General features: G+C 55.8%; 1 protein-coding gene across 1 annotated transcript in view; it reads right to left on the bottom strand.

The window, feature by feature from the left end:
- Positions 1 to 26939, bottom strand: part of sspo (SCO-spondin) — a 538757-nt gene that overhangs the window by 393034 nt on the left and 118784 nt on the right. The window contains exons 24-25 of the mRNA XM_060824077.1: positions 16540 to 16742; positions 13584 to 13711 (exon numbers count right to left, since the gene is read on the bottom strand). Coding sequence (XP_060680060.1) covers positions 13584 to 13711; positions 16540 to 16742 — 331 coding nt within the window. The remainder of the gene's footprint in view (positions 1 to 13583; positions 13712 to 16539; positions 16743 to 26939) is intronic.

Genomic DNA, 26939 nt, shown 5'->3' with positions numbered 1-26939 from the left:
TGTGGGGAGTGTGTGGGGAGTGTGGGGAGTGTGGGGAGTGTGTGGGGAGTGTGGGGAGTGTGTGGGGAGAATGGAGAGTGCGGGGAGTGTGGAGAGTGTGGAGAGTGTGGAGAGTGTGGGGAGTGTGGGGAGTGTGTGGGGAGTGTGGGGAGTGTGAGGAGTGTGTGGGGAGAATGGGGAGTGTGGGGAGTGTGGGGAGTGTGGGGAGTGTGTGGAGAGTGTGGAGAGTGTGGGGAGTGTGGGGAGTGTGGGGAGTGTGCGGAGAGTGCGGAGAGTGTGGGGGGTGTGTGGGGAGAATGGAGAGTGCGGAGAGTGTGGGGAGTGTGGGGAGTGTGTGAGGGTGGAGAGGGAGTGGGGAGTGCAGGAAATCTGGTCAGTGTGGGGAGCGTGGGGATTGCGGAGAGTGTGGAGGGTGTGGGGAGTGCGGGGAGTGTGGGAAGCGTGGGGAGTGATGAAGGTGTGGGGAGTGTGGGGAGCGTGGGGAGAGTGGGGAGTGTGGGGAGTGTGGGGAGTGTGGAAGGTGTGGGGAACGTGGAGAGTGTGGGGAGTGTGGAGAGTGTGGGGAGTGTGGGGAGTGTGGGGAGTGTGGGGAGTGTGGGGAGTGTGGAGACTGTGGGGAGTGTGGAGGGTGTGGGGATTGTGGGGAATGTGGAGAGTGTGGGGAGTGTGGGGAGTGTGGGGAGTGTGGGGAGTGTGGGGAGTGTGGGGAGAGTGTGGGGAGTGTGTGGGGAGTGTGGGGAGTGTGGGGAGTGTGTGGGGAGAATGGAGAGTGCGGGGAGTGTGGAGAGTGTGGAGAGTGTGGAGAGTGTGGGGAGTGTGGGGAGTGTGTGGGGAGTGTGGGGAGTGTGAGGAGTGTGTGGGGAGAATGGGGAGTGTGGGGAGCGTGGAGAGCGTGGAGAGCGTGGAGAGCGTGGAGAGCGTGGGGGGCGTGGAGGGCGTGGAGGGTGTGGAGGGTGTGGAGAGTGTGGGGAGTGTGGAGAGTGTGGAGAGTGTGGAGAGTGTGGGGAGAGTGGGGAGTGTGGAGAGTGTGGGGAGTGTGGGGAGTGTGGGGAGTGTGGGGAGTGTGGGGAGTGTGGGGAGTGTAGAGAGTGTGGGGAGTGTGGGGAGTGTGGGGAGTGTGGAGAGTGTGGGGAGTGTGGGGAGTGTGGGGAGTGTGTGGGGAGTGTGGAGAGTGTGGGGAGTGTGGGGAGTGTGGAGAGTGTGGGGAGTGTGGGGAGTGTGGGGAGTGTGGGGAGTGTGGGGGAGTGTGGGGAGTGTGGGGAGTGTGGGGAGTGTGGGGAGTGTGGGGAGTGTGGGGAGTGTAGGGAGTGTGGGGAGTGTAGGGAGCGTGGGGAGCGTGGAGAGCGTGGGGAGTGTGGGGGAGTGTGGGGGAGTGTGGAGAGTGTGGAGAGTGTGGGGAGTGTGGAGAGTGTGGAGAGTGTGGAGAGTGTGGAGGGTGTGGGGAGTGTGGGGAGTGTGGGGAGTGTGGAGAATGTGGGGAGTGTAGGGAGTGTAGGGAGTGTGGGGAGTGTGGAGAGTGTGGGAAGTGTGGGGAGTGTGGGGAGTGTGGGGAGTGTGGAGAATGTGGGGAGTGCAGGGAGTGTAGGGAGTGTGGGGAGTGTGGAGAGTGTGGGAAGTGTGGGGAGTGTGGGGAGTGTGGGGAGTGTGGGGGAGTGTGGGGAGTGTGGGGTGTGTGGGGAGTGTGGGGGAGTGTGGAGAGTGTGGGGAGTGTGGGGAGTGTGGGGAGTGTGTGGAGAGTGTGGGGAGTGTGGGGAGTGTGGGGGAGTGTGTGGAGAGTGTGGAGAGTGTGGAGAGTGTGGGGAGTGTGGGGAGTGTGGGGAGAGTGGAGAGTGTGTGGAGAGTGTGGGGAGTGTAGGGAGTGTGGGGAGTGTGGGGAGTGTGGGGAGTGTGTGGAGAGTGTGGAGAGTGTGGGGAGTGTGGGGAGTGTGGGGAGTGTGGGGAGTGTGTGGAGAGTGTGGGGAGTGTGGGGAGTGTGGGGAGTGTGGGGAGTGTGCGGAGAGTGCGGAGAGTGTGGGGAGTGTGTGAGGGTGGAGAGGGAGTGGGGAGTGCAGGAAATGTGGTCAGTGTGGGGATTGCGGAGAGTGTGGAGGGTGTGGGGAGTGTGGGGAGTGTGGGGAGCGTGGGGAGAGTGGGGAGTGTGGGGAGTGTGGGGAGTGTGGAAGGTGTGGGGAACGTGGAGAGTGTGGGGAGTGTGGAGAGTGTGGGGAGTGTGGGGAGTGTGGGGAGTGTGGGGAGTGTGGGGAGTGTGGAGACTGTGGGGAGTGTGGAGGGTGTGGGGATTGTGGGGAATGTGGAGAGTGTGGGGAGTGTGGGGAGTGTGGGGAGTGTGGGGAGTGTGGGGAGAGTGTGGGGAGTGTGTGGGGAGTGTGGGGAGTGTGGGGAGTGTGTGGGGAGTGTGGGGAGTGTGTGGGGAGAATGGAGAGTGCGGGGAGTGTGGAGAGTGTGGAGAGTGTGGAGAGTGTGGGGAGTGTGGGGAGTGTGTGGGGAGTGTGGGGAGTGTGAGGAGTGTGTGGGGAGAATGGGGAGTGTGGGGAGTGTGGGGAGTGTGGGGAGTGTGGGGAGTGTGGGGAGTGTGTGGAGAGTGTGGAGAGTGTGGGGAGTGTGGGGAGTGTGGGGAGTGTGCGGAGAGTGCGGAGAGTGTGGGGGGTGTGTGGGGAGAATGGAGAGTGCGGAGAGTGTGGGGAGTGTGGGGAGTGTGTGAGGGTGGAGAGGGAGTGGGGAGTGCAGGAAATCTGGTCAGTGTGGGGAGCGTGGGGATTGCGGAGAGTGTGGAGGGTGTGGGGAGTGCGGGGAGTGTGGGAAGCGTGGGGAGTGATGAAGGTGTGGGGAATGTGGAGAGTGTGGAGAGTGTGGGGAGTGTGGAGAGTGTGGAGAGTGTGGAGAGTGTGGAGAGTGTGGAGAGTGTGGGGAGTGTGGGGAGTGTGGGGAGTGTGGGGGAGTGTGGAGAGTGTGGGGAGTGTGGGGAGTGTGGGGAGCGTGGAGAGCGTGGGGAGCGTGGGGAGCGTGGGGAGCGTGGGGAGCGTGGAGAGCGTGGGGAGCGTGGAGAGCGTGGAGAGCGTGGAGGGCGTGGAGGGCGTGGAGGGCGTGGAGGGCGTGGAGGGCGTGGAGGGCGTGGAGGGCGTGGGGAGTGTGGAGAGTGTGGAGAGTGTGGAGAGTGTGGAGAGTGTGGGGAGTGTGGGGAGTGTGGGGAGTGTGGGGAGTGTGGGGAGTGTAGAGAGTGTGGGGAGTGTGCGGAGTGTGGGGAGTGTGGGGAGTGTGTGGGGAGTGTGGGGAGTGTGGAGAGTGTGGGGAGTGTGGGGAGTGTGGAGAGTGTGGGGAGTGTGGGGAGTGTGGGGAGTGTGGGGAGTGTGGGGAGTGTGGGGGAGTGTGGGGAGTGTGGGGAGTGTGGGGAGTGTGGGGTGTGTGGGGAGTGTAGGGAGCGTGGGGAGAGTGTGGAGAGTGTGGGGAGTGTGGGGAGTGTGGGGAGTGTGGAGAGTGTGTGGAGTGTGTGGAGTGTGGGGAGTGTGGGGAGTGTGGGGAGTGTGGGGAGTGTGGGGGAGTGTGGGGGAGTGTGGGGAGTGTGGAGAGTGTGGGGAGTGTGGAGGGTGTGGGGAGTGTGGAGAGTGTGGAGAGTGTGGGGAGTGTGGAGAGTGTGGAGAGTGTGGAGAGTGGGGAGGGTGTGGGGAGTGTGGGGAGTGTGGGGAGTGTGGAGAATGTGGGGAGTGTAGGGAGTGTGGGGAGTGTGGGGAGTGTGGGGAGTGTGGGGAAGTGTGGGGAGTGTGGGGAGTGTGGGGGAGTGTGGAGAGTGTGGGGAGTGTGGGGAGTGTGGGGAGTGTGTGGAGAGTGTGGGGAGTGTGGGGAGTGTGGGGGAGTGTGTGGAGAGTGTGGAGAGTGTGGGGAGTGTGGGGAGTGTGGGGAGTGTGGGGAGTGTGGGGAGTGTGTGGAGAGTGTGGAGAGTGTGGGGAGTGTGGGGAGTGTGGAGAGTGTGGGGAGTGTAGGGAGTGTGGGGAGTGTGTGGGGAGTGTGGGGAGTGTGGGGAGTGTGGGGAGTGTGGGGAGTGTGGAGAGTGTGGGGAGTGTGTGGAGTGTGTGGAGTGTGGGGAGTGTGGGGAGTGTGGGGAGTGTGGGGGAGTGTGGGGAGTGTGGGGAGTGTGGGGAGTGTGGGGAGTGTGGGGGAGTGTGGGGGAGTGTGGGGGAGTGTGGGGTGTGTGGGGTGTGTGGGGAGTGTGGGGAGTGTAGGGAGCGTGGGGAGAGTGTGGAGAGTGTGGAGAGTGTGGAGAGTGTGGGGTGTGGGGGTGTGTGGGGAGTGTGGGGAGTGTGGGGAGTGTAGGGAGCGTGGGGAGAGTGTGGAGAGTGTGGGGAGTGTGGGGAGCGTGGGGAGTGTGGGGAGTGTGTGGAGTGTGGGGAGTGTGGGGAGTGTGGGGAGTGTGGAGTGTGTGGGGAGTGTGGGGAGTGTGGGGAGTGTGGGGAGTGTAGGGAGCGTGGGGAGAGTGTGGAGAGTGTGGGGAGTGTGGGGAGTGTGGGGAGTGTGGAGAGTGTGTGGAGTGTGGGGAGTGTGGGGAGTGTGGAGTGTGTGGGGTGTGTGGGGAGTGTGGGGAGTGTGGGGAGTGTAGGGAGCATGGGGAGAGTGTGGAGAGTGTGGGGAGTGTGGGGAGAGTGTGGAGAGTGTGGAGAGTGTGGGGTGTGTGGGGTGTGTGGGGAGTGTAGGGAGCATGGGGAGAGTGTGGAGAGTGTGGGGAGTGTGGGGAGTGTGGGGAGTGTGGGGAATGTGGAGAGTGTGGAGAGTGTGGGGAGTGTGTGGAGTGTGGGGAGTGTGTGGAGTGTGGGGAGTGTGGGGAGTGTGGGGAGTGTGGGGAGTGTGGGGGAGTGTGGGGGAGTGTGGGGAGTGTGGGGAGTGTGGGGAGTGTGGAGGGTGTGGGGAGTGTGGAGAGTGTGGAGAGTGTGTGGAGAGTGTGGGGAGTGTGGGGAGTGTGGAGAGTGTGGAGAGTGTGGGGAGCGTGGGGAGCGTGTGGAGAGTGTGGAGAGTGTGGAGAGTGTGGAGAGTGTGGGGTGTGTGGGGAGCGTGGGGAGCGTGTGGGGAGTGTGGGGAGTGTGGGGAGTGTGGGGAGTGTGGGGAGTGTGGGGAGTGTGGAGAGTGTGTGGAGTGTGGGGAGTGTGGAGAGTGCGGGGAGTGCGGAGAGTGCGGAGAGTGCGGGGAGTGCGGGGAGTGCGGGGAGTGCGGGGAGTGCGGGGAGTGCGGGGAGTACGGGGAGTACAGGGAGTATGGGGAGTGCGGGGAGTGTGGGGAGTGTGGGGAGCGTAGGGAGCGTGGGGAGTGTGTGGAGAGTGTGGAGAGTGTGGAGGGTGTGGGGATTGCGGAGAGTGTGGAGGGTGTGGGGAGTGCGGGGAGTGTGGGAAGCGTGGGGAGTGATGAAGGTGTGGGGAATGTGGAGAGTGTGGAGAGTGTGGGGAGTGTGGGGAGTGTGGGGAGTGTGGGGAGTGTGGGGAGTGTGGGGAGTGTGGGGGAGTGTGGAGAGTGTGGGGAGTGTGGAGAGTGTGGGGAGTGTGGAGAGTGTGGAGAGTGTGGAGAGTGTGGAGAGTGTGGGGAGTGTGGGGAGTGTGGAGAGTGTGGAGAGTGTGGGGAGTGTGGGGAGCGTGGGGAGCGTGGGGAGCGTGGAGAGCGTGGGGAGCTTGGGGAGCGTGGGGAGCGTGGAGAGCGTGGAGAGCGTGGAGGGCGTGGAGGGTGTGGAGGGTGTGGAGGGTGTGGAGAGTGTGGGGAGTGTGGGGAGGGTGGAGAGTGTGGAGAGTGTGGGGAGCGTGGGGAGCGTGTGTGGAGTGTGTGGAGTGTGGGGAGTGTGGGGAGTGTGGGGAGTGTGGGGAGTGTGGGGAGTGTGGGGGAGTGTGGGGGAGTGTGGGGAGTGTGGAGAGTGTGGGGAGTGTGGGGAGTGTGGGGAGCGTAGGGAGCGTGGGGAGTGTGTGGAGAGTGTGGAGAGTGTGGAGGGTGTGGGGAGCGTGGAGAGTGTGGAGGGTGTGGGGATTGCGGAGAGTGTGGAGGGTGTGGGGAGTGTGGGGAGTGTGGGAAGCGTGGGGAGTGATGAAGGTGTGGGGAATGTGGAGAGTGTGGAGAGTGTGGGGAGTGTGGGGAGTGTGGAGAGTGTGGAGAGTGTGGGGAGTGTGGGGAGTGTGGGGAGTGTGGGGAGTGTGGGGAGTGTGGGGAGTGTGGGGAGTGTGGGGGAGTGTGGAGAGTGTGGGGAGTGTGGAGAGTGTGGGGAGTGTGGAGAGTTTGGGGAGTGTGGGGAGTGTGGAGAGTGTGGAGAGTGTGGAGAGTGTGGGGAGTGTGGAGAGTGTGGGGAGCGTGGAGAGTGTGGAGGGTGTGGGGAGTGCGGGGAGTGTGGGAAGCGTGGGGAGTGATGAAGGTGTGGGGAATGTGGAGAGTGTGGAGAGTGTGGGGAGTGCGGGGAGTGCGGGGAGTGCGGGGAGTACGGGGAGTGCGGGGAGTGTGGGGAGCGTGGGGAGCGTAGGGAGCGTGGGGAGTGTGTGGAGAGTGTGGAGAGTGTGGAGGGTGTGGGGATTGCGGAGAGTGTGGAGGTTGTGGGGAGTGCGGGGAGTGTGGGAAGCGTGGGGAGTGATGAATGTGTGGGGAATGTGGAGAGTGTGGAGAGTGTGGAGAGTGTGGGGAGTGTGGGGAGTGTGGAGAGTGTGGAGAGTGTGGAGAGCGTGGAGGGTGTGGAGGGTGTGGAGGGTGTGGAGGGTGTGGAGAGTGTGGGGAGTGTGGGGAGGGTGGAGAGGGTGGAGAGTGTGGAGAGTGTGGAGAGTGTGGGGAGTGTGGGGAGTCTGGAGAGTGTGGGGAGTGTGGGGAGTGTGGGGAGTGTGGGGAGTGTGGTGAGTGTGGGGAGTGTAGAGAGTGTGGGGAGTGTGGGGAGTGTGGGGAGTGTGGGGAGTGTGTGGGGAGTGTGGGGAGTGTGGGGAGTGTGGGGAGTGTGGGGAGTGTGGAGAGTGTGGAGAGTGTGGGGAGTGTGGGGAGTGTGGGGAGTGTGGGGAGTGTGGGGGAGTGTGGGAGTGTGGGGGAGTGTGGGGAGTGTGGGGAGTGTGGGGAGTGTGGGGAGTGTGGGGAGTGTGGGGGAGTGTGGGGAGTGTGGGGGAGTGTGGGGAGTGTGGGTGTGTGGGTCTGTGTGTGTGGGGGAGTGTAGGGAGCGTGGGGAGAGTGGGGAGTGTGGAGAGTGTGGAGAGTGTGGAGAGTGTGGGGAGTGTGGAGAGTGTGGAGAGTGTGGGGAGTGTGGAGAGTGTGGAGAGTGTGGAGAGTGTGGAGAGTGTGGGGAGCGTGGGGAGCGTGTGGAGAGTGTGTGGAGTGTGGGGAGTGTGGGGAGTGTGGGGAGTGTGGGGAGTGTGGGGGAGTGTGGGGGAGTGTGGGGAGTGTGGAGAGTGTGGGGAGCGTGGAGAGCGTGGGGAGCGTGGGGAGCGTGGAGAGCGTGGAGAGTGTGGAGGGTGTGGAGGGTGTGGAGAGTGTGGGGAGTGTGGGGAGTGCGGAGAGTGCGGAGAGTGCGGGGAGTGCGGGGAGTGCGGGGAGTACGGGGAGTGCGGGGAGTGTGGGGAGCGTGGGGAGCGTAGGGAGCGTGGGGAGTGTGTGGAGAGTGTGGAGAGTGTGGAGGGTGTGGGGATTGCGGAGAGTGTGGAGGGTGTGGGGAGTGCGGGGAGTGTGGGAAGCGTGGGGAGTGATGAAGGTGTGGGGAATGTGGAGAGTGTGGAGAGTGTGGGGAGTGTGGGGAGTGTGGGGAGTGTGGGGAGTGTGGAGAGTGTGGAGAGTGTGGAGAGTGTGGAGAGTGTGGAGAGTGTGGGGAGTGTGGGGAGTGTGGAGAGTGTGGAGAGTGTGGAGAGTGTGGGGAGTGTGGGGGAGTGTGGGGAGTGTGGAGAGTGTGGAGAGTGTGGAGAGGGTGGAGGGTGTGGAGGGTGTGGGGTGTGTGGGGAGTGTGGAGAATGTGGGGAGTGTAGGGAGGGTAGGGAGTGTGGGGAGTGTGGAGAGTGTGGAGAGTGTGGAGAGTGTGGGGAGTGTGGGGAGTGTGGGGGAGTGTGGGGAGTGTGGGGTGTGTGGGGAGTGTGGGGGAGTGTGGAGAGTGTGGGGAGTGTGGGGAGTGTGGGGAGTGTGTGGAGAGTGTGGGGAGCGTGGGGAGAGTGTGGAGAGTGTGGGGAGTGTGGGGAGTGTGGAGAGTGTGGAGAGTGTGGGGAGCGTGGGGAGCGTGTGGAGAGTGTGGGGAGTGTGGGGAGTGTGGGGAGTGTGGGGGAGTGTGGGGGAGTGTGGGGAGTGTGGAGAGCGTGGGGAGCGTGGAGAGCGTGGGGAGCGTCGGGAGCGTGGGGAGCGTGGAGAGCGTGGAGAGCGTGGAGAGTGTGGAGGGTGTGGAGGGTGTGGAGGGTGTGGAGAGTGTGGGGAGTGTGGGGAGTGTGGGAAGCGTGGGGAGTGATGAAGGTGTGGGGAATGTGGAGAGTGTGGAGAGTGTGGGGAGTGTGTGGAGAGTGTGGAGAGTGTGGAGTGTGTGGGGAGTGTGGGGAGTGTGGGGAGTGTGGGGAGTGTGGGGAGTGTGGGGGAGTGTGGAGAGTGTGGGGAGTGTGGAGAGTGTGGGGAGTGTGGAGAGTGTGGAGAGTGTGGAGAGTGTGGAGAGTGTGGAGAGTGTGGAGAGTGTGGGGAGTGTGGAGAGTGTGGGGAGTGTGGGGAGTGTGGGGAGCGTGGGGAGCGTGGAGAGCGTGGGGAGCTTGGGGAGCGTGGGGAGCGTGGAGAGCGTGGAGAGCGTGGAGGGCGTGGAGGGTGTGGAGGGTGTGGAGAGTGTGGGGAGTGTGGGGAGGGTGGAGAGTGTGGAGAGTGTGGGGAGCGTGGGGAGCGTGTGGAGAGTGTGTGGAGTGTGTGGAGTGTGGGGAGTGTGGGGAGTGTGGGGAGTGTGGGGGAGTGTGGGGGAGTGTGGGGAGTGTGGAGAGTGTGGGGAGCGTGGGGAGCGTGGGGAGCGTGGGGAGCGTGGGGAGCGTGGGGAGCGTGGAGAGCGTGGAGAGTGTGGGGAGTGTGGAGAGTGTGGAGAGTGCGGGGAGTGCGGGGAGTACGGGGAGTGCGGGGAGTGTGGGGAGTGTGGGGAGCGTAGGGAGCGTGGGGAGTGTGTGGAGAGTGTGGAGAGTGTGGAGGGTGTGGGGAGCGTGGAGAGTGTGGAGGGTGTGGGGATTGCGGAGAGTGTGGAGGGTGTGGGGAGTGTGGGGAGTGTGGGAAGCGTGGGGAGTGATGAAGGTGTGGGGAATGTGGAGAGTGTGGAGAGTGTGGGGAGTGTGGGGAGTGTGGAGAGTGTGGAGAGTGTGGGGAGTGTGGGGAGTGTGGGGAGTGTGGGGAGTGTGGGGAGTGTGGGGAGTGTGGGGGAGTGTGGAGAGTGTGGGGAGTGTGGAGAGTGTGGGGAGTGTGGAGAGTTTGGGGAGTGTGGGGAGTGTGGAGAGTGTGGAGAGTGTGGAGAGTGTGGGGAGTGTGGGGAGTGTGGGGAGTGTGGGGAGCGTGGAGAGTGTGGAGGGTGTGGGGATTGCGGAGAGTGTGGAGGGTGTGGGGAGTGCGGGGAGTGTGGGAAGCGTGGGGAGTGATGAAGGTGTGGGGAATGTGGAGAGTGTGGAGAGTGTGGGGAGTGCGGGGAGTGCGGGGAGTGCGGGGAGTACGGGGAGTGCGGGGAGTGTGGGGAGTGTGTGGGGAGTGTGGGGAGTGTGGGGAGTGTGGAGAGTGTGGAGAGTGTGGAGAGTGTGGGGAGTGTGGGGAGTGTGTGGGGAGTGTGGGGAGTGTGGGGAGTGTGTGGAGAGTGTGGAGAGTGTGGAGAGTGTGTGGAGTGTGTGGGGAGTGTAGGGAGCGTGGGGAGTGTGTGGAGAGTGTGGGGAGTGTGGAGAGTGTGGGGAGTGTGTGGAGGGTGTGGGGAGTTTGTGGGGAGTGTGGGGAGTGTGGGGAGTGTGGAGAGTGTGGGGAGTGTGGGGAGTGTGGGGAGTGTGTGGAGAGTGTGGAGAGTGTGGAGAGTGTGGAGGGTGTGGGGAGTGTGTGGGGAGTGTGGGGAGTGTGGGGAGTGTGTGGAGAGTGTGGGGAGTGTGGGGAGTGTGGGGAGTGTGGAGAGTGTGGGGAGTGTGGGGAGTGTGGGGAGTGTGGGGAGTGTGTGGAGAGTGTGGGGAGTGTGGGGAGTGTGGGGAGTGTGGGGAGTGTGTGGAGAGTGTGGAGAGTGTGGGGAGTGTGGGGAGTGTGGGGAGTGTGGGGAGAGTGTGGAGGGTGTGGGGAGTGTGGGGAGTGTGTGGAGAGTGTGGAGGGTGTGGGGAGTGTGGAGAGTGTGGGGAGTGTGTCGAGAGTGTGGAGGGTGTGGAGAGTGTGGAGGGTGTGGGGAGTGTGGGGAGTGTGGGGAGTGTGTGGAGAGTGTGGGGAGTGTGGGGAGTGTGGGGAGTGTGGGGAGTGTGGAGAGTGTGGAGAGTGTGGGGAGTGTGGGGAGTGTGGGGAGTGTGGGGAGTGTGTGGAGAGTGTGGAGGGTGTGGGGAGTGTGGGGAGTGTGGGGAGTGTGGGGAGTGTGGGGAGTGTGTGGAGAGTGTGGAGGGTGTGGGGTGTGTGGGGGTGTGGGGAGTGTGGGGAGTGTGTGGAGAGTGTGGGGAGTGTGGGGACTGTGGGGAGTGTGGGGAGTGTGGGGAGTGTGGGGAGTGTGGGGAGGGTGTGGGGAGTGTGGAGAGTGTGGAGAGTGTGGGGAGTGTGGGGAGTGTGGGGAGTGTGGAGAGTGTGGAGAGTGTGGGGTGTGTGGGGAGTGTGGGGAGTGTGGAGGGTGTGGGGAGTGTGGGGAGTGTGTGGAGAGTGTGGGGAGTGTTGGGAGCGTGGGGAGTGTGGGGAGTGTGGGGGAGTGTGGGGAGTGTGGGGTGTGTGGGGAGTGTAGGGAGCGTGGGGAGAGTGTGGAGAGTGTGGAGAGTGTGGGGTGTGTGGGGAGTGTGGAGAGTGTGGAGAGTGTGGGGAGCGTGGGGAGCGTGTGGAGACTGTGGAGAGTGTGGAGAGTGTGGAGAGTGTGGGGTGTGTGGGGAGTGTGGGGAGCGTGGGGAGCGTGTGGAGAGTGTGGAGAGTGTGGGGAGTGTGGGGAGTGTGGGGAGTGTGGGGAGTGTGGAGAGTGTGGAGAGTGTGTGGAGCGTGTGGAGTGTGTGGAGTGTGGGGAGTGTGGGGAGTGCGGAGAGTGCGGGGAGTGCGGGGAGTGCGGGGAGTGTGGGGAGTGCGGGGAGTGTGGGGAGCGTAGGGAGCGTGGGGAGCGTGTGGAGAGTGTGGAGAGTGTGGAGAGTGTGGGGAGTGTGGAGGGTGTGGGGAGTGTGTGGGGAGTGTGGGGACTGTGGGGAGTGTGGGGAGTGTGGGGAGTGTGGGGAGTGTGGGGAGGGTGTGGGGAGTGTGGAGAGTGTGGGGAGTGTGGGGAGTGTGGGGAGTGTGGGGAGTGTGGAGAGTGTGGAGAGTGTGGGGAGTGTGGGGAGTGTGGGGAGTGTGGAGAGTGTGGGGAGTGTGGGGCGTGTGTGGAGAGTGTGGGGAGTGTTGGGAGTGTGGGGAGTGTGGGGAGTGTGGGGGAGTGTGGGGAGTGTGGGGTGTGTGGGGTGTGTGGGGAGTGTGGGGAGTGTAGGGAGCGTGGGGAGAGTGTGGAGAGTGTGGAGAGTGTGGGGAGTGTGGAGAGTGTGGGGAGCGTGGGGAGCGTGTGGAGACTGTGGAGAGTGTGGAGAGTGTGGAGAGTGTGGGGTGTGTGGGGAGTGTGGGGAGCGTGGGGAGCGTGTGGAGAGTGTGGAGAGTGTGGGGAGTGTGGGGAGTGTGGGGAGTGTGGAGAGTGTGGAGAGTGTGTGGAGTGTGTGGAGTGTGGGGAGTGTGGGGAGTGCGGAGAGTGCGGGGAGTGCGGAGAGTGCGGGGAGTGCGGGGAGTGCGGGGAGTGCGGGGAGTGTGGGGAGCGTAGGGAGCGTGGGGAGCGTGTGGAGAGTGTGGAGAGTGTGGGGAGTGTGGAGGGTGTGGGGAGTGTGTGGGGAGTGTGGGGAGTGTGGAGAGTGTGGAGGGTGTGGGGAGTGTGTGGGGAGTGTGGAGAGTGTGGAGAGTGTGGGGAGTGTGGGGAGTGTGGAGAGTGTGGAGGGTGTGGAGGGTGTGGGGAGTTTGTGGGGAGTGTGGGGAGTGTGGGGAGTGTGGAGAGTGTGGAGAGTGTGGAGAGTTTGGGGAGTGTGGGGAGTGTGTGGGGAGTGTGGGGAGTGTGGGGAGTGTGGGGAGTGTGGAAAGTGTGGAGGGTGTGGAGGGTGTGGGGAGTTTGTGGGGAGTGTGGGGAGTGTGGAGAGTGTGGAGAGTGTGGAGAGTGTGGGGAGTGTGGGGAGTGTGTGGGGAGTGTGGGGAGTGTGGGGAGTGTGGGGAGTGTGTGGAGAGTGTGGAGAGTGTGGAGAGTGTGTGGAGTGTGTGGGGAGTGTAGGGAGCGTGGGGAGTGTGTGGAGAGTGTGGGGAGTGTGGAGAGTGTGGGGAGTGTGTGGAGGGTGTGGGGGGTTTGTGGGGGGTGTGGGGAGTGTGGGGAGTGTGGAGAGTGTGGGGAGTGTGGGGAGTGTGGGGAGTGTGGGGAGTGTGGGGAGTGTGGGGAGTGTGGAGAGTGTGGGGAGTGTGGGGAGTGTGGGGAGTGTGGGGAGTGTGGGGAGAGTGTGGAGGGTGTGGGGAGTGTGGGGAGAGTGTGGAGGGTGTGGGGAGTGTGGGGAGTGTGTGGAGAGTGTGGAGGGTGTGGGGAGTGTGGAGAGTGTGGGGAGTGTGGGGAGAGTGTGGAGGGTGTGGGGAGTGTGGGGAGTGTGTGGAGAGTGTGGAGGGTGTGGGGAGTGTGGAGAGTGTGGGGAGTGTGTCGAGAGTGTGGAGGGTGTGGAGAGTGTGGAGGGTGTGGGGAGTGTGGGGAGTGTGGGGAGTGTGGAGAGTGTGGGGGGTGTGGGGGGTGTGGGGAGTGTGGGGAGTGTGTGGAGAGTGTGGAGGGTGTGGAGAGTGTGGGGAGTGTGGGGAGTGTGGGGAGTGTGGAGAGTGTGGGGGGTGTGGGGGGTGTGGGGAGTGTGGGGAGTGTGGGGAGTGTGGGGAGAGTGTGGAGAGTGTGGGGGGTGTGGGGGGTATGGAGAGTGTGGGAGAGTGTGGGGAGAGTGTGGGGCGGGGGAGTGGGGGAGAGTGGGGGGACGGGGGAGTTGAGGAGAGTGGGGGCGGGGAGTGGGGGAGAGTGGGGGCGGGGAGTGGGGGAGAGTGGGGGCGGGGAGTGGGGGAGAGTGGGGGCGGGGAGTGGGGGAGAGTGGGGGCGGGGAGTTGAGGAGAGTGGGGGCGGGGAGTGGGGGAGAGTGGGGGCGGGGAGTTGAGGAGAGTGGGGGCGGGGAGTGGGGGAGAGTGGGGGGACGGGGGAGTGGGGGAGAGTGTGGGGCGGGGGAGTGGGGGAGAGTGGGGGGGACGGGGGAGTTGAGGAGAGTGGGGGCGGGGAGTGGGGGAGAGTGGGGGCGGGGAGTGGGGGAGAGTGGGGGCGGGGAGTGGGGGAGAGTGGGGGCGGGGAGTGGGGGAGAGTGGGGGCGGGGAGTGGGGGAGAGTGGGGTGAAGTCTCTGATGGGAGGGAGCTGCCTCAATCAGTTGTTTCTCCTGAGTATCCTACTCACCCACACGCATCGAAGACACACCATTCATAGAAGGGCTGGTAAGGCACATCTTGGTGACAGGACCGGAAGAGAGTTTGGCTGATGGCGCTGCACCGTTTCCTTGCCCATGTGACACGGTGAGGATTCTCCTGTGGGTCACAAGTGAGACATGATGTTGGAGATGGAGAGTGATGGACTCTGTGCTTCACACGCCCTGGTATATTAGATAGTGACGCACACATCGTCACTCCCCAAGGTACAGAACACCCACATTACTCCAAGCTCTGTATTCACAGCCCCCTGCCATCCCACTCCCCAGTTTGCTCCCACTTCTACACTCTCTCCAATGCATTCACATCTCTCCCCGAATGTGTCACCCAGGACTGTCCACAATCCTCCAGCTCTGAGGTGGCCAGGGTTTTCTACAAGTTCCCACCACCTCCATGCTCCATGTTTATTTCTCCTGTTCAGATTCCTCCAAGATTCCCTCCCACCTTTCACCTTAGACACACACACACCCAGCTCTCTCTGCTCCTGCACACACATTAGGATAGCACCTTTATTTTGTACTGTGCCTACATGTTCTTCCCATTGTTCACTCATCTCCCATTTTACTGAACATTGATGAGAATGATGATGGATTTCAGACAAAGTTTGCATTAACTTCAAACATGGTGTCATTTGCAGAGTTTGAGATATGCCCTTGATATCAAGGCTGCATTCGACTGAGTGTGGCATCAAGGAGCCCGGGCAAAACTGGAATTAGTGGGTATCAGGGGGCACACTCTCCACTGGTTAGAGTCAGACCTGGCACACAGGAAGATGGTTGTGGTTGTTGGAGGTCAGTCATCTCAGCTCCAGGACATCTCTGCAGGAGTCCCTCAGGGGAGTGTCCCAGGCCCAACCATCGTCAGCTGCTTCATCAATGACCTTTCCTCCAAAAGGTCAAAAATGGGAATGTTCACCGATGATTCAGCACCATTCACAACTCCTCAGACACTGAGACAGTCCGTGTTCAAATGCAGCAAGTTCTGGACAATATCCAGGCTTGGGCTGACACGTGACAAGTAACATTCACCACACACAACTGCCAGGGCAATGACCATCATCAATAAGAGACAATCTAACCGCCAACCCTTGACATTCAACGGTATTACCATTACTGAATCTCCCACGATCAACATCCTGGGAATGATCAGTGATCAGAAACTGAATTGGACTCAGCACATAAATACAGTGTTTCCAAGAGCAGGTCAGAAGCTGGGAATACTGCGATGAGTAATCCACCTCCCGACTCCCGAAAGCCTGTCCACCATCTACAAGGCACAAGTCAGGAGGGTGAGGGAATACTCACCATTTTTCTGGATGGGGGCAGCTCTAACAACACTCAAGAAGCTCAACACCGTCCAGGACAAAGCAGCTGCTTGATTGGCACCACATCCACAACCATCCCCGCCCCACCCCCCACCGACACACAGTAACAGCAGTGTGTACCATCCCCTCCCTGCCCCACCCACCCTCAGTAACAGCAGTGTGTACCGTCCCCTCCCTCCCCTACCGACACTCAGTAACAGCAGTGTGTACCGTCCCCTCCCTCCCCTACCGACACTCAGTAACAGCAGTGTGTACCGTCCCCTCCCTCCCCCACCGACACTCAGTAACAGCAGTGTGTACCGTCCCCTCCCTCCCCTACCCACACTCAGTAACAGCAGTGTGTACCGTCCCCTCCCTCCCCCACCCACACTCAGTAACAGCAGTGTGTACCGTCCCCTCCCTCCCCCACCCACACTCAGTAACAGCAGTGTGTACCGTCCCCTCCCTCCCCCCACCGACACTCAGTAACAGCAGTGTGTACCGTCCCCTCCCCCCCCACCCACACTCAGTAACAGCAGTGTGTACCGTCCCCTCCCTCCCCCCACCCACACTCAGTAACAGCAGTGTGTACCGTCCCCTCCCTCCCCCACTCACACTCAGTAACAGCAGTGTGTACCGTCCCCTCCCTCCCCCACCCACACTCAGTAACAGCAGCGTGTACCATCCCCTCCCTCCCCCACCCACACTCAGTAACAGCAGTGTGTACCTTCCCCTCCCTCCTCCACCCACACTCAGTAACAGCAGTGTGTACCATCCCCTCCCTCCCCCCACCCACACTCAGTAACAGCAGTGTGTACCATCCCCTCCCTCCCCCACCCACACTCAGTAACAGCAGTGTGTACCATCCCCTCCCTCCCCTCACCCACACTCAGTAACAGCAGTGTGTACCATCCCCTCCCTCCCCCACCCACACTCAGTAACAGCAGTGTGTACCATGTACAAGATGCACTGCAGAAATTCACCTTCCAAACCCACAGCCACTTCCATTGAGAAGGACAAGGGCTGCAGATCCATGGGAACACCGCCCCCTGCAGGTTCCCCTCCGAGCCCCTCACCATCCTCACTTGGAAATATATCACCGTTCCTTCACTGTCTCTGGGTCAGAATCCTGGAATTCCCTCCCTAAGGGACATTGTGGGTCTACCCACAGCACATGGACTGCAGCGGGTCAGGAAGGCAGCTCATCCCCACCTTCTCAAGGGGCAACTAGGGACAGGCAATAAATACTGGGCCCAGTCAGTGATGCTCATGTCCCATGAAAAGAAAACATTTTCCATTATAGGGTGAATAATTTCTTATCATGTTTTACATTTTCATTTAGTTTCTTGTTTTTCTATTATTCATAAAACTATTACCCTTTTCCAATTTATTCTCTAAACAGTTTTAGTTCATTATTTTCAATAAGTTTTACATTAATCAACGAAAACAGAAATAAGAAAATGTTTGTAATTATAGAAGTCATTTTCTCAATCGGATAAACACTGACTGTGTGTAATGGGTGAGCACTGAAATGTGTGTACTGTGGGAGCTAAGGGATTGAGAAGGCTTGATCAATGTGACTTCTGAACTTGTTAATGTGTCAGTGAGAGATTTTTGGACTCACAGAGCAGGGATGGGGAATGTCATCATCGTACACTTCAGGGCAAGTCTGACTAACTCGCCAGGAATTACCAAAACGATCAGATGTTGCTTCCACAATCCCCTGTCGGGTGGTGAAGTCATTCTCTGCATCACCATCAAAATTCCCACACAATCCACTGACGTGGCCCTGGTGCTGTGACTCGAGCTGTATGTAGACACGGGTTCCTGCACAGAGATGGGAGAAATGAGTGTGACAGGACCAGTCACTTACTCTCACATCCTGTCACTAATTCTTACTCACACACAAACGTTCACTTTCACTCAGAGATTTGAAAACCACAAATATAACTGCACCATTTAAGAAAGGAGACAGACAGGAAACATTAGATCGGTTAGTTGAACTTCTGTCATCGTGGAAATGTTCCAATCGATTATTAAGGAGACAGCAGCAGGACTTGTAGAAAATCATAATACAATCAGAAAGAGTGGTTTTGGGAAAGGGAATTCGTGTTTTATAGATTTAAGAGGGTGTTAAGCAAACACACAGGTTGGTCACCAACATATAATGGGTTGGAATTTCCAAAAGGCATCCAAAAGGATGTAATAGAAACAGTTACAGCACAAGGTAGGAACTCACGGATGTGAAGGTGACAGAAGGGCAGGGCAGCTAACCAGCAGCAAACAGAGTCTGAAGGACAGTTGGAAACCTGTCATAGCCATTGGAAAATCTCAGGGATCTGTTCCTGGGTCCCAAGCGTTTTCAATCTCTGTCAATGATTGACAGTCACAGAGAGGAGGAGGAAGAGGCCACTTGAAGCAGTAAGTAGGACACTGGACGACCCACATGTCGGACAATGGAGACAAAGCAGGAACGGGGGCCGCTCCAAATGCCAGTGCGGACAGAAATGGGGGAAATGGGAGTGGGCAACAAAGGAATGGAAGAAGAATGAACGCATACTTCAGTTCTGTCTTCACAAAGGAGGGTACAAGTACACCTCATCCCCAAAAATATCACAAAACCAAGCGTCTAGACAGAAGGCCGAATTAGGTAAAAACAAGGACTGCAGATGCTGGAAACCAGATTCTGGATTAGTGGTGCTGGAAGAGCACAGCAGTTCAGGCAGCATCCGAAGAGCAGTGAAATCGACGTTCCGGGCAAAAGCCCTTCATCAGGAATAAAGGCAGGGAGCCTGAAGCGTGGAGAGATAAGCGAGAGGAGGGTGGGGGTGGGGGTGGGGAGAAAGTAGCATAGAGTACAATGGGTGAGTGGGGGAGGGGATGAAGGTGATAGGTCAGGGAGGAGAGAGTGGAGTGGATAGGTGGAAAAGGAGATAGGCAGGTAGGACAAGTCATGGGGACAGTGCTGAGCTGGAAGTTTGGAACATGGGTGAGGTGGGGGAAGGGGAAATGAGGAAGCTGTTGAAGTCCACATTGATGTCCTGGGGTTGAAGTGTTCCGAGGCGGAAGATGAGGCGTTCTTCCTCCAGGCGTCTGGTGGTGAGGGAGCGGCGGTGAAGGAGGCCCAGGACCTCCATGTCCTCGGCAGAGTGGGAGGGGGAGTTGAAATGTTGGGCCACGGGGCGGTGTGGTTGATTGGTGCGGGTGTCCCGGAGATGTTCCCTAAAGTGCTCTGCTAGGAGGCGCCCAGTCTCCCCAATGTAGAGGAGACCGCATCGGGAGCAACGGATACAATAAATGATATTAGTGGATGTGCAGGTAAAACTTTGATGGATGTGGAAGGCTCCTTTAGGGCCTTGGATAGAGGTGAGGGAGGAGGTGTGGGCACAGGTTTTACAGTTCCTGCGGTAGCAGGGGAAAGTGCCAGGATGGGAGGGTGGGTTGTAGGGGGGGCGTGGACCTGACCAGGTAGTCACGGACGGAACGTTCTTTGCAGAAGGCGGAAAGGGGTGGGGAGGGAATATATCCCTGGTGGTGGGGTCTGTTTGGAGGTGGCGGAAATGTCGGCGGATGATTTGGTTCCTGTACACTGGGGAGACTGGATGCCTCCTAGCAGAGTGCTTTAGGGAACATCTCCGGGACACCCGCACCCAATCAACCACACGCCCTGTGGCCCAACATTTCAACTCCCCCTCCCACTCTGCCAAGGACATGGAGGTCCCGGGCCTCCTTCACCGCCGCTCCCTCACCACCAGACGCCTGGAGGAAGAACGCCTCATCTTCCGCCTCGGGACACTTCAACCCCAGGGCATCAATGTGGACTTCAACAGTTTCCTCATTTCCCCTTCCCCCACCTCACCCTAGTTTCAAACTTCCAGCTCAGCACTGTCCCCATGACTTGTCCGGACTTGTCCTACCTGCCTAGCTCCTTTTCCACCTATCCACTCCACCCTCTCCTCCCTGACCTATCACCTTCATCCCCTCCCCCACTCACCCATTGTACTCTATGCTACTTTCTCCCCACCCCCACCCTCCTCTCGCTTATCTCTCCACTCTTCAGGCTCACTGCCTTTATTCCTGATGAAGGGCTTTTGCCCGAAACGTTGATTTTCCTGCTCCTCGGATGCTGCCTGACCTGCTGTGCTCTTCCAGCACCACTAATCCAGAAGGCCGAATTAGTATTCATAAGAAAATGGTGCTGGAAAAATGAATGAGGTTAAAGATGAATAAATCTCCAGGCGTGGCAATCTACATTTCAGAATGCCAAAGGAAGTGACTGAAGAAATGGAGCATAGAACAGTACAACATAGACCCTTCAGCCCTCGATGTTGTGCCAGCCTTTTATCTTACTCTAAGATCAGACTAACCTGCATACACTTTATTTTACTATCTTCCATCGGCCTATCCAAGAGTCGCTTAAATGTCCCTAATGTCTCTGACTCTACTCCCACACACCCACCACTCTCTGTGTAAAGTACCTACCTCTGACATCTCCCCTAAACCTTCCTCCAATCACCTTAAAACAATGGCCCTCATGATAGCCATTTCCACCCTGGGAAATAGTCTCTGGCTATTCACTCTATCTACACTTCTCAGCATCTTGTACACCTCTCTCCAGTCGCCTCTCATCCGTCTTCACTCCAATGAGAAAAGCCCCAGCTCCCTTAACCTTTCTTCAAAGGACACACCCTCCAGTCCAGGCAGCAACCTGGTAAATCTCCTCTGTACCCTCTCTAAAGCTTCCACATCCTTCCTTTAATAAGGCGACAAGGCTGAGCGGTGGCAAATGGAGTTTAATGCAGAAAAGTGTGAGGTGATTCACTTTGGAAGGAGCAACAGGAGTACAGAGTGCTGGACTAATGGTGAGATTCTTGGCAGTGTAGATGAGCAGAGGGATCTGTGTATCCACATGCATAGATCCTTGAAAGTTGCCACCCAGACTGATCGTGTTGTTAAGAAGGTGTACGGTGTGTTAGCTTTTATTGGTAGAGAGATTCAGTTTCAGGGCCAGGAGGTCATGCTGCAGCTTTACAAAACACTGTACGGCCACACTTGGAGTATTGTGTACAGTTCTGATCACTGGATTATAGGAAGGGTGTGGAAGCATTGGAAGCAGAGGAGTTTTACCAGGATGTTGCCTGGTATGGAGGAAAGGCTGAGGGCCTTGAGGCTGTTTTTGTTAGAGAGAAGAAGGTTGAGAGGTGACTTAATACAGACCTATAAGACAATAGCTTGGACAGTGGGTGGACAGTGAGAGTCTTCTTCCTCGGATGGTGATGGCTAGCACAAGGGGGCATAGCTTTAAATTGAGGGGGTGATAGACATAGGACAGATGTCAGAGGTAGTTTCTTTACTCAGAGTAGTAATGACGTGGAACACCCTGCCTGTAACAGCAGTAGACTGGCCAAATTTAAGGGCATTTAAATGGTTATTGGATAGGCACATGGATGAAAATGGAATAGTGTAGGTTGGATGGGCTTCAGATTAGGTTGACTCAACATCGAGGACTGAAGGGCCTGGACTGCGCTGGAATGGTCTATAGTCTATATTGTGGAACTGAACACAATAAAATTCCATGAGGCCATCACCTCCTCTGTCGCTGATAATGTTGGAGCCATTGTTTCTGGAATAGTTCCTCTGGACAGGACGGTAGTTCATCTAAAATCCCCATAAATTATTTGATCTTTGTATTCATTAAGATCCTGGTTGATCTGTTGCAAGTTGTGAGAGGAACACAAACAGTTTACAGTAAAGAGGCAAAAAGTTGGCAAATGGAGTATAATGCAGGAAAATGCAATATTGTTTATTTTGGAAGACAGAATAAAGGAACAGAGTTTTTTTTAATGGAGAAAATCTGCAGGAAGTTGCAATAGAAAGAGAACTGGGGGAACCTGTGCACAAAACCCAGAAAGCTAGCATCCAGGGGCAGCAGCTACTCAGGAACGCTAGTGGGATAAAGACAAAGAACAAAGAAAATGTACAGCCCAGGAACAGGCCTGGGCCCTCCAAGCCTGGGCCGATCCAAATCCACTGTCTAAACCTGTTGCCCAATTCCTAAACATCTGTATCCCTCTGCTCCCCACCTACTCATGCATTTCTCCAGACGCATCTTAAATGAATCTACCGTGCCTGCCTCTACCACCTCTGCTGGCAACACGTTCCAGACACCCACCACCCTCTGTGTGAAGTACTTGCTGCATATATCCCCCCTTAAACTTTCCACCTCTCACCTTGAAAGCGTGACCTCTCGTTATTGAATCCTTCACCCTGGGAAAAAAGCTTGTCCCTATCCACCCTGTCTATACCCGTCATGATTTTGTAAACCTCAATCAGGTCCCCCCTCAATCTCTTTTTTTCTAGTGAAAATAAACCTAACCTACTCAACCTCTCTTCATAGCTCGCACCTTCCATACCAGGCAACATCCTCATAAACCTTCTCTGCACCCTCCCCAAAGTGTCCACATCCTTTTGGTAATGTGGCGACCAGAACTGTACACAGTAGTCTAAATGCAGCCAAACCAATGTCTTGTACAATTTTAACATGACCTGCCAGCTCTTATACTCAATACCCCGTCCAATGAAGGCAAGCATACCATATGCCTTCTTGACCACTCTATCCACCTGTGCAGGCACCTTCAGGGTACAATGGACCTGCACTCCCAGATCTCTCTGCCCATCAACCTTTCCCAAGGCTCTCCCACTCATTGTATAATTCGCTCCAGAATTAGACTTGCCTAAATGCATCACCTCACATTTGTCTGGATTGAACTTCACCTGTGACTTTTCCGCCCAACTCTCCAGTCTATCTATCTCCTCCTGTATTCGCTGACAGTCCCTTACGCTTTCTGCTACTCCACCAATCTTTGTGTCATCTGCAAACTTGCTGATCATACCAACAGTGCCCTCTTCCAGATCATTTATGTATATCACAAACAACAGTGGCCCCAATACTGACCCCTGTGGAACACCACAGGTCATCTTTCTCCATTTCGAGAAACTCCCTTCAATTACTACTCTCTGTCTCCTGTTGCTCAACCAGTTCTTTATCCACCTAGCTAGAACACCCTGCACAACGTGTGACTTCACTTCCTCCATTACCATGGGGAACCTTATTAAACACCTTACAAAAGTCCATGTATAAGACATCAACAGCCCTTCCTTCATCTATCAACTTGGTCACTTCCTCGAAGAACTCTATATGTTGGTAAGACACAATCTCCCCCACACAAAACCATGTTGCCTATCACTGATAAGCTCATTCTTTTCTAAATATAAATAGATCTTATCCCTCAGTACCTTCTCCAGCAACTTCCCCACCACTGACGTCAGGCTCACTGGTCTGTAGTTACCTGGAATATCCTTACTACCCTTCTTGTACAGGGGACAACATGAGTAATCCTCCAGTCCTCCGGCACCTCACCTGTATTTAAGGATGCCACAAAGATAACTGTTAGGGCCCCAGCTATTTCCTTTCTCGCCTCCCTCAGCAACCTGGGATAGATCCCATCCGGTCCTGGGGATTTGTCCATCTTAATAACCTCTAGCCTACCCAACACATCTTCCCTACTTATGTCAACGTGATCCAGACCAGTCAAACTTCTATCTCTAATCTCAGCATTCATCATGTTCCTCTCCTCAGTGAACACTGGTGCAAAGTAATCATTCAGAATCTCACCCATTCTCTCAGGTTCAACACACAGCCTTCCTTCATTGTCCTTTAGTGGACCAATCCTTTCTCTAGTTACCCGCTTACTTTTAATATAAGAATAAAATACTTTGGGATTCTCCTTAATCCTGCTTGCTAAAGCTATTTCATGACCCCTTTTAGCCCACTTGATTCCTTGTTTAAGATTTGTCCTTCTCTTCCGATATTCCTCCAGGGGCCCATTCTGTTCTTAGCTGCCTAGACCTTATGTACGCTTCCCTTTTCCTCTTGGCTAGTCGTACAATTTCTTCTGTCATCCATGGTTCACAAATCTGACCCTTCCTATCCTTTGCCTTCAACTGGACATGCCTATCCTGCACTATCTTTAACCGAGTAAAAAATGAGGTCTGCAGATGCTGGAGATCACAGCTGCAAATGTGTTGCTGGTCAAAGCACAGCAGGTTAGGCAGCATCTCAGGAATAGAGAATTCGACGTTTCGAGCACAAGCCGGGCTTGTGCTCGAAACGTCGAATTCTCTATTCCTGAGATGCTGCCCTATCTTTAACCGAACTTTAAACGTTGGGCCTTATTTCAAGGGGGTTGGAGTTTAAGAGGAGGGAAGTTGAACAGCAAGTATACAAGAGAGAGCTGTGTGGATAGAGTCCTTGTATGGACGGATTCTTGATCTGTGGATGAATCAAAGGTTCAGGAAAAGGGCAGGAAAGTGGACGAGAGGACTGTTGGATCACCCATGATCCTGTTGAATGGCAGACCAGGCTTGAGCAGCAGAATGGCTAATTCCTGTTCTTATTTCTTCTGGTCTTATGTTTGTGTTTTGAATTTGACATTCCCATCCCCCCTGAAACATCCTTATATTCCCTGTCTGCAGTCATTAACGTCAGTGTTTTTTAATGTAATTCAGTGACGGTTAATTTTGGACTTTTGAATTTTAAGTCAATAGCATATGGAGTCAATGTGTATCTGAAGGGGTTTAATGATTGCTCACGAGAATTACTGTCACCATGGTGATTTCTGTTGCAGCATGGTATTTGACAGATGTCCTGGCGGGTACTGGGGGTTTATTTACTTTGGAAGAAATGATGATTGAAAAAAGTAAATAATTTAGTGATTAGGCTTTCACATCAGAGATTGTGGATTTGTTTTGGTGGGGTGGGGGAAATTCTTATGGCTTGGAAAAACTTTTTTTTATTTCAGTTTGTTCCAATTTTCAGAATTTATGGCTAAAGTTAAATGTGTAAAACCATTGGTCCTGACAAAAGGAGCTCATTTTAGGACAAGCAGGAGGAAGGTAATCTCAGTATAAGGAGTTTAGTTTTAAAATCCTAGTCCAGAATTATTTGGTTTCCTCCCTGTCTCCCCCCCAAGAAAAGAGATTGTTTAAAGCTGAAAATATCTAAACTCATTTGTAAGAAGGTTTTAGGAAGGCGCTGTCAGATTCTCAAGCCACAGTTAAACTCAGCCTAAGGGATGTGATAGTGAAGTGTAAGTGCTGGTGCATACAGTGAAGGAGCAATTCTGGGATTATTGGGATTACATTTTACCACAGGTTTATTTCATTTTTGTTACATGTAAATAGGTTTACTGGTACATAGAACATAGAACATAGAAAAATACAGCGCGGTACAGGCCCTTTGGCCCTCGATGTTGCGCCGATCCAAGCCCACCTAACCTACACTAGCCCACTATCCTCCATATGCCTATCCAATGCCCGTTTAAATGCCCATAAAGAGGGAGAGTCCACCACTGTTACTGGCAGGGCATTCCATGAACTCACGACTCGCTGAGTAAAGAATCTACCCCTAACATCTGTCCTATACCTACCACCCCTTAATTTAAAGCTATGCCCCCTCGTAATAGGTTTACTGGTACATAGAACATAGAACATTACAGCGGAGTGCAGGCCCTTCGGCCCTCGATGTTGCGCCGACCTGTCATACCAATTGAAGCCCATCCCACCTACACTATTCCATCTAGGTCCATTTGCCTGTCCAATGACGACTTAAATGTACTTAAAGTTGGCGAATCTACTACCGTTGCAGGCAAAGTATTTCATACCCCTACTACTCTCTGAGTAAAGAAACTACCTCTGACATCTGTCCTATATCTCTATCACCCCTCAATTTAAAGCTATGCCCCCTCGCGTTTGCCGTCCCATACTTGGAAAAAGGCTCTCCATGTCCACCCTATCTAAGCCTCTGATTATCTTGTATGTCTCTATTAAGTCACCTCTCAACCTTCAACAGCCTCAAGTCCCTCAGCCTTTCCTCATAAGACCTTCCCTCCATACCAGGCAATATCCTGGTAAATCTCCTCTGCACCCTTTCCAAAGCTTCCACATCCTTCTTATAACACGGTGACCAGAGCTGTACACAATACTCCAAGTGTGGCCGCACCAGAGTTTTGTACAGCTGCAGCATAACCTCCTGGTTCCGGAACTCAATCCCTCTATTAATAAAAGCTAAAACACTGTAAACCTTCTTAACAACCCTGTCAATCTGGGTGGCAACTTTCAGGGATCTGTGTACATGGACACTGAGATCTCTCTGCTCATCTGCACTCCCAAGAATCCTACCATTAGCCCAGTACTTTGCATTCCGGTTACTCCGTCCAAAGTGTATCACCTCACACTTGTCCACATTAAACTCCATTTGCCACCTCTCAGCCCAGCTCTGCATCCTATCTATGTCTCTCTGCAACCTACTACATCCTTCGTCACTATCCACAACTCCACCGACCTTAGTGTCATTTGCAAATTTACTAACCCACCCTTCTAAGCCCTCATCCAGGTCGTTTATAAAAATGACGAACAGCAGTGGATCTAACACCGATCCTTGCAGTACACTACTCGTAACTGGACTCCAGGATGAACATTTCCCATCAACCATCACTCTCTGTCTTCTTTCAGCAAGCCAATTACTGATTCAAACTGCTATAGCTCCCACAATCCCATTTCTCAACATTTAGTCCAATAGCCTACTGTGGGGAACCTTATCGAATGCCTTGCTGAAATCCATATACACCACATCAACCGGTTTACTCTCATCTACCTGTTTGGTCACCTTTTCAAAGAACTCAATAAGGTTTGTGAGGCACGACCTACCCTTCACAAAACCGTGCTGACTATCCCTAATCAAATTATTCTTTTCCAGGTGATTATAAATCCTATCTCTTATAACCTTTTCCAACACTTTACCAACAACTGAAGTAAGGCTCACTGGTCTATAATTACCAGGGTTGTCTCAACTCCCCTTCTTGAACAGGGGAACCACATTTGCTATCCTCCAGTCTTCTGGCACTATTCCTGTAGACAATGATGATTTAAAGATCAATGCCAAAGGCTTGGCAATCTCCTCCCTGGCTTCCCAGAAGATCCTAGGATAAATCCCATCTGGCCCAGGGGACTTATCTATTTTCACACTGTTAGAAATGGGGTAAAGTGTTGTTTTTACAAATGTAGAAAAAGCATACAGCAAAGGGGTAAAGCAAGAGAACTATTAACCTTAGGGAAGAGTATCTCTACTTTTAATGTATAATTATGGATAATTAAATACTAACTTTAATGTAGATTTTTTAAAGAAAATAATTCCTTTTACCATAATGTTTAAAACAACAGTTTCAGCAAAAAGCTAAGATTACTGAAACATATAAGCGAAGCAGAAAAAAACACATTGTTAAGATGTATGTACAAGAATGGAATGTACCTATGGACAATGAAAGAAGTTACAAAGGGAACATCGAGGTAAGAGTTTAGCCTTATGACAGCACGTGCAAGGGGGACAATTGCCAACTTGGAAAGAAGTGGGCAATGGGCAAGGAGCATAGATGGACAGAGGCGAAATAGTAAGGAAGATTGGGCAATGTAGGGATCGGAAGAGATGACCTCACGTAGCTCAAAAACTATGTAATAGTTTGAATAATCATAACTTCAATTGCTTTCTGCAATTGGGGTCCTTTCTTGCAAGATCATAGAATAAATTGTCTTGTTTCCAGCTTTGGTGGTCTCGTCTAAATTTTATTGAATTTTGTTTCTAACAGATTTGGGGACTCGTCCGGGATCCCAAGCTCCAGTCGCTTGGCAATTGTTGGGAAAACGGAGAAGGTGCACCTCGTTGATTTCGGCGGTCTTTAGTTTCCCTCCTTGCCGCAGTGGCTCGGGTGAACGAGATCCGGACTGAGAGACCCTGGAAACAAGACTGGTTGAGAAGCGGCGGATTCGGTCGGGTAACTCTTGTGCACAGGACCCGGCTAAGAAAAAGGTCTTGAATAATATTATCTGGGCGACCAGGGTAGACAACGGTATTTGCTGCTATCACCGCGGGGCAGGGAGCACTGACACACAGCGGGTCGGGTAACTCTT

Source organism: Hemiscyllium ocellatum, chromosome 4 (genome assembly GCF_020745735.1).
Source record: "Hemiscyllium ocellatum isolate sHemOce1 chromosome 4, sHemOce1.pat.X.cur, whole genome shotgun sequence".
Lineage (NCBI taxonomy): Eukaryota > Metazoa > Chordata > Chondrichthyes > Orectolobiformes > Hemiscylliidae > Hemiscyllium > Hemiscyllium ocellatum.
The sequence above is the reverse complement of the archived record's forward strand: the minus strand, read 5'-3'. Positions and strand labels throughout refer to the sequence as shown.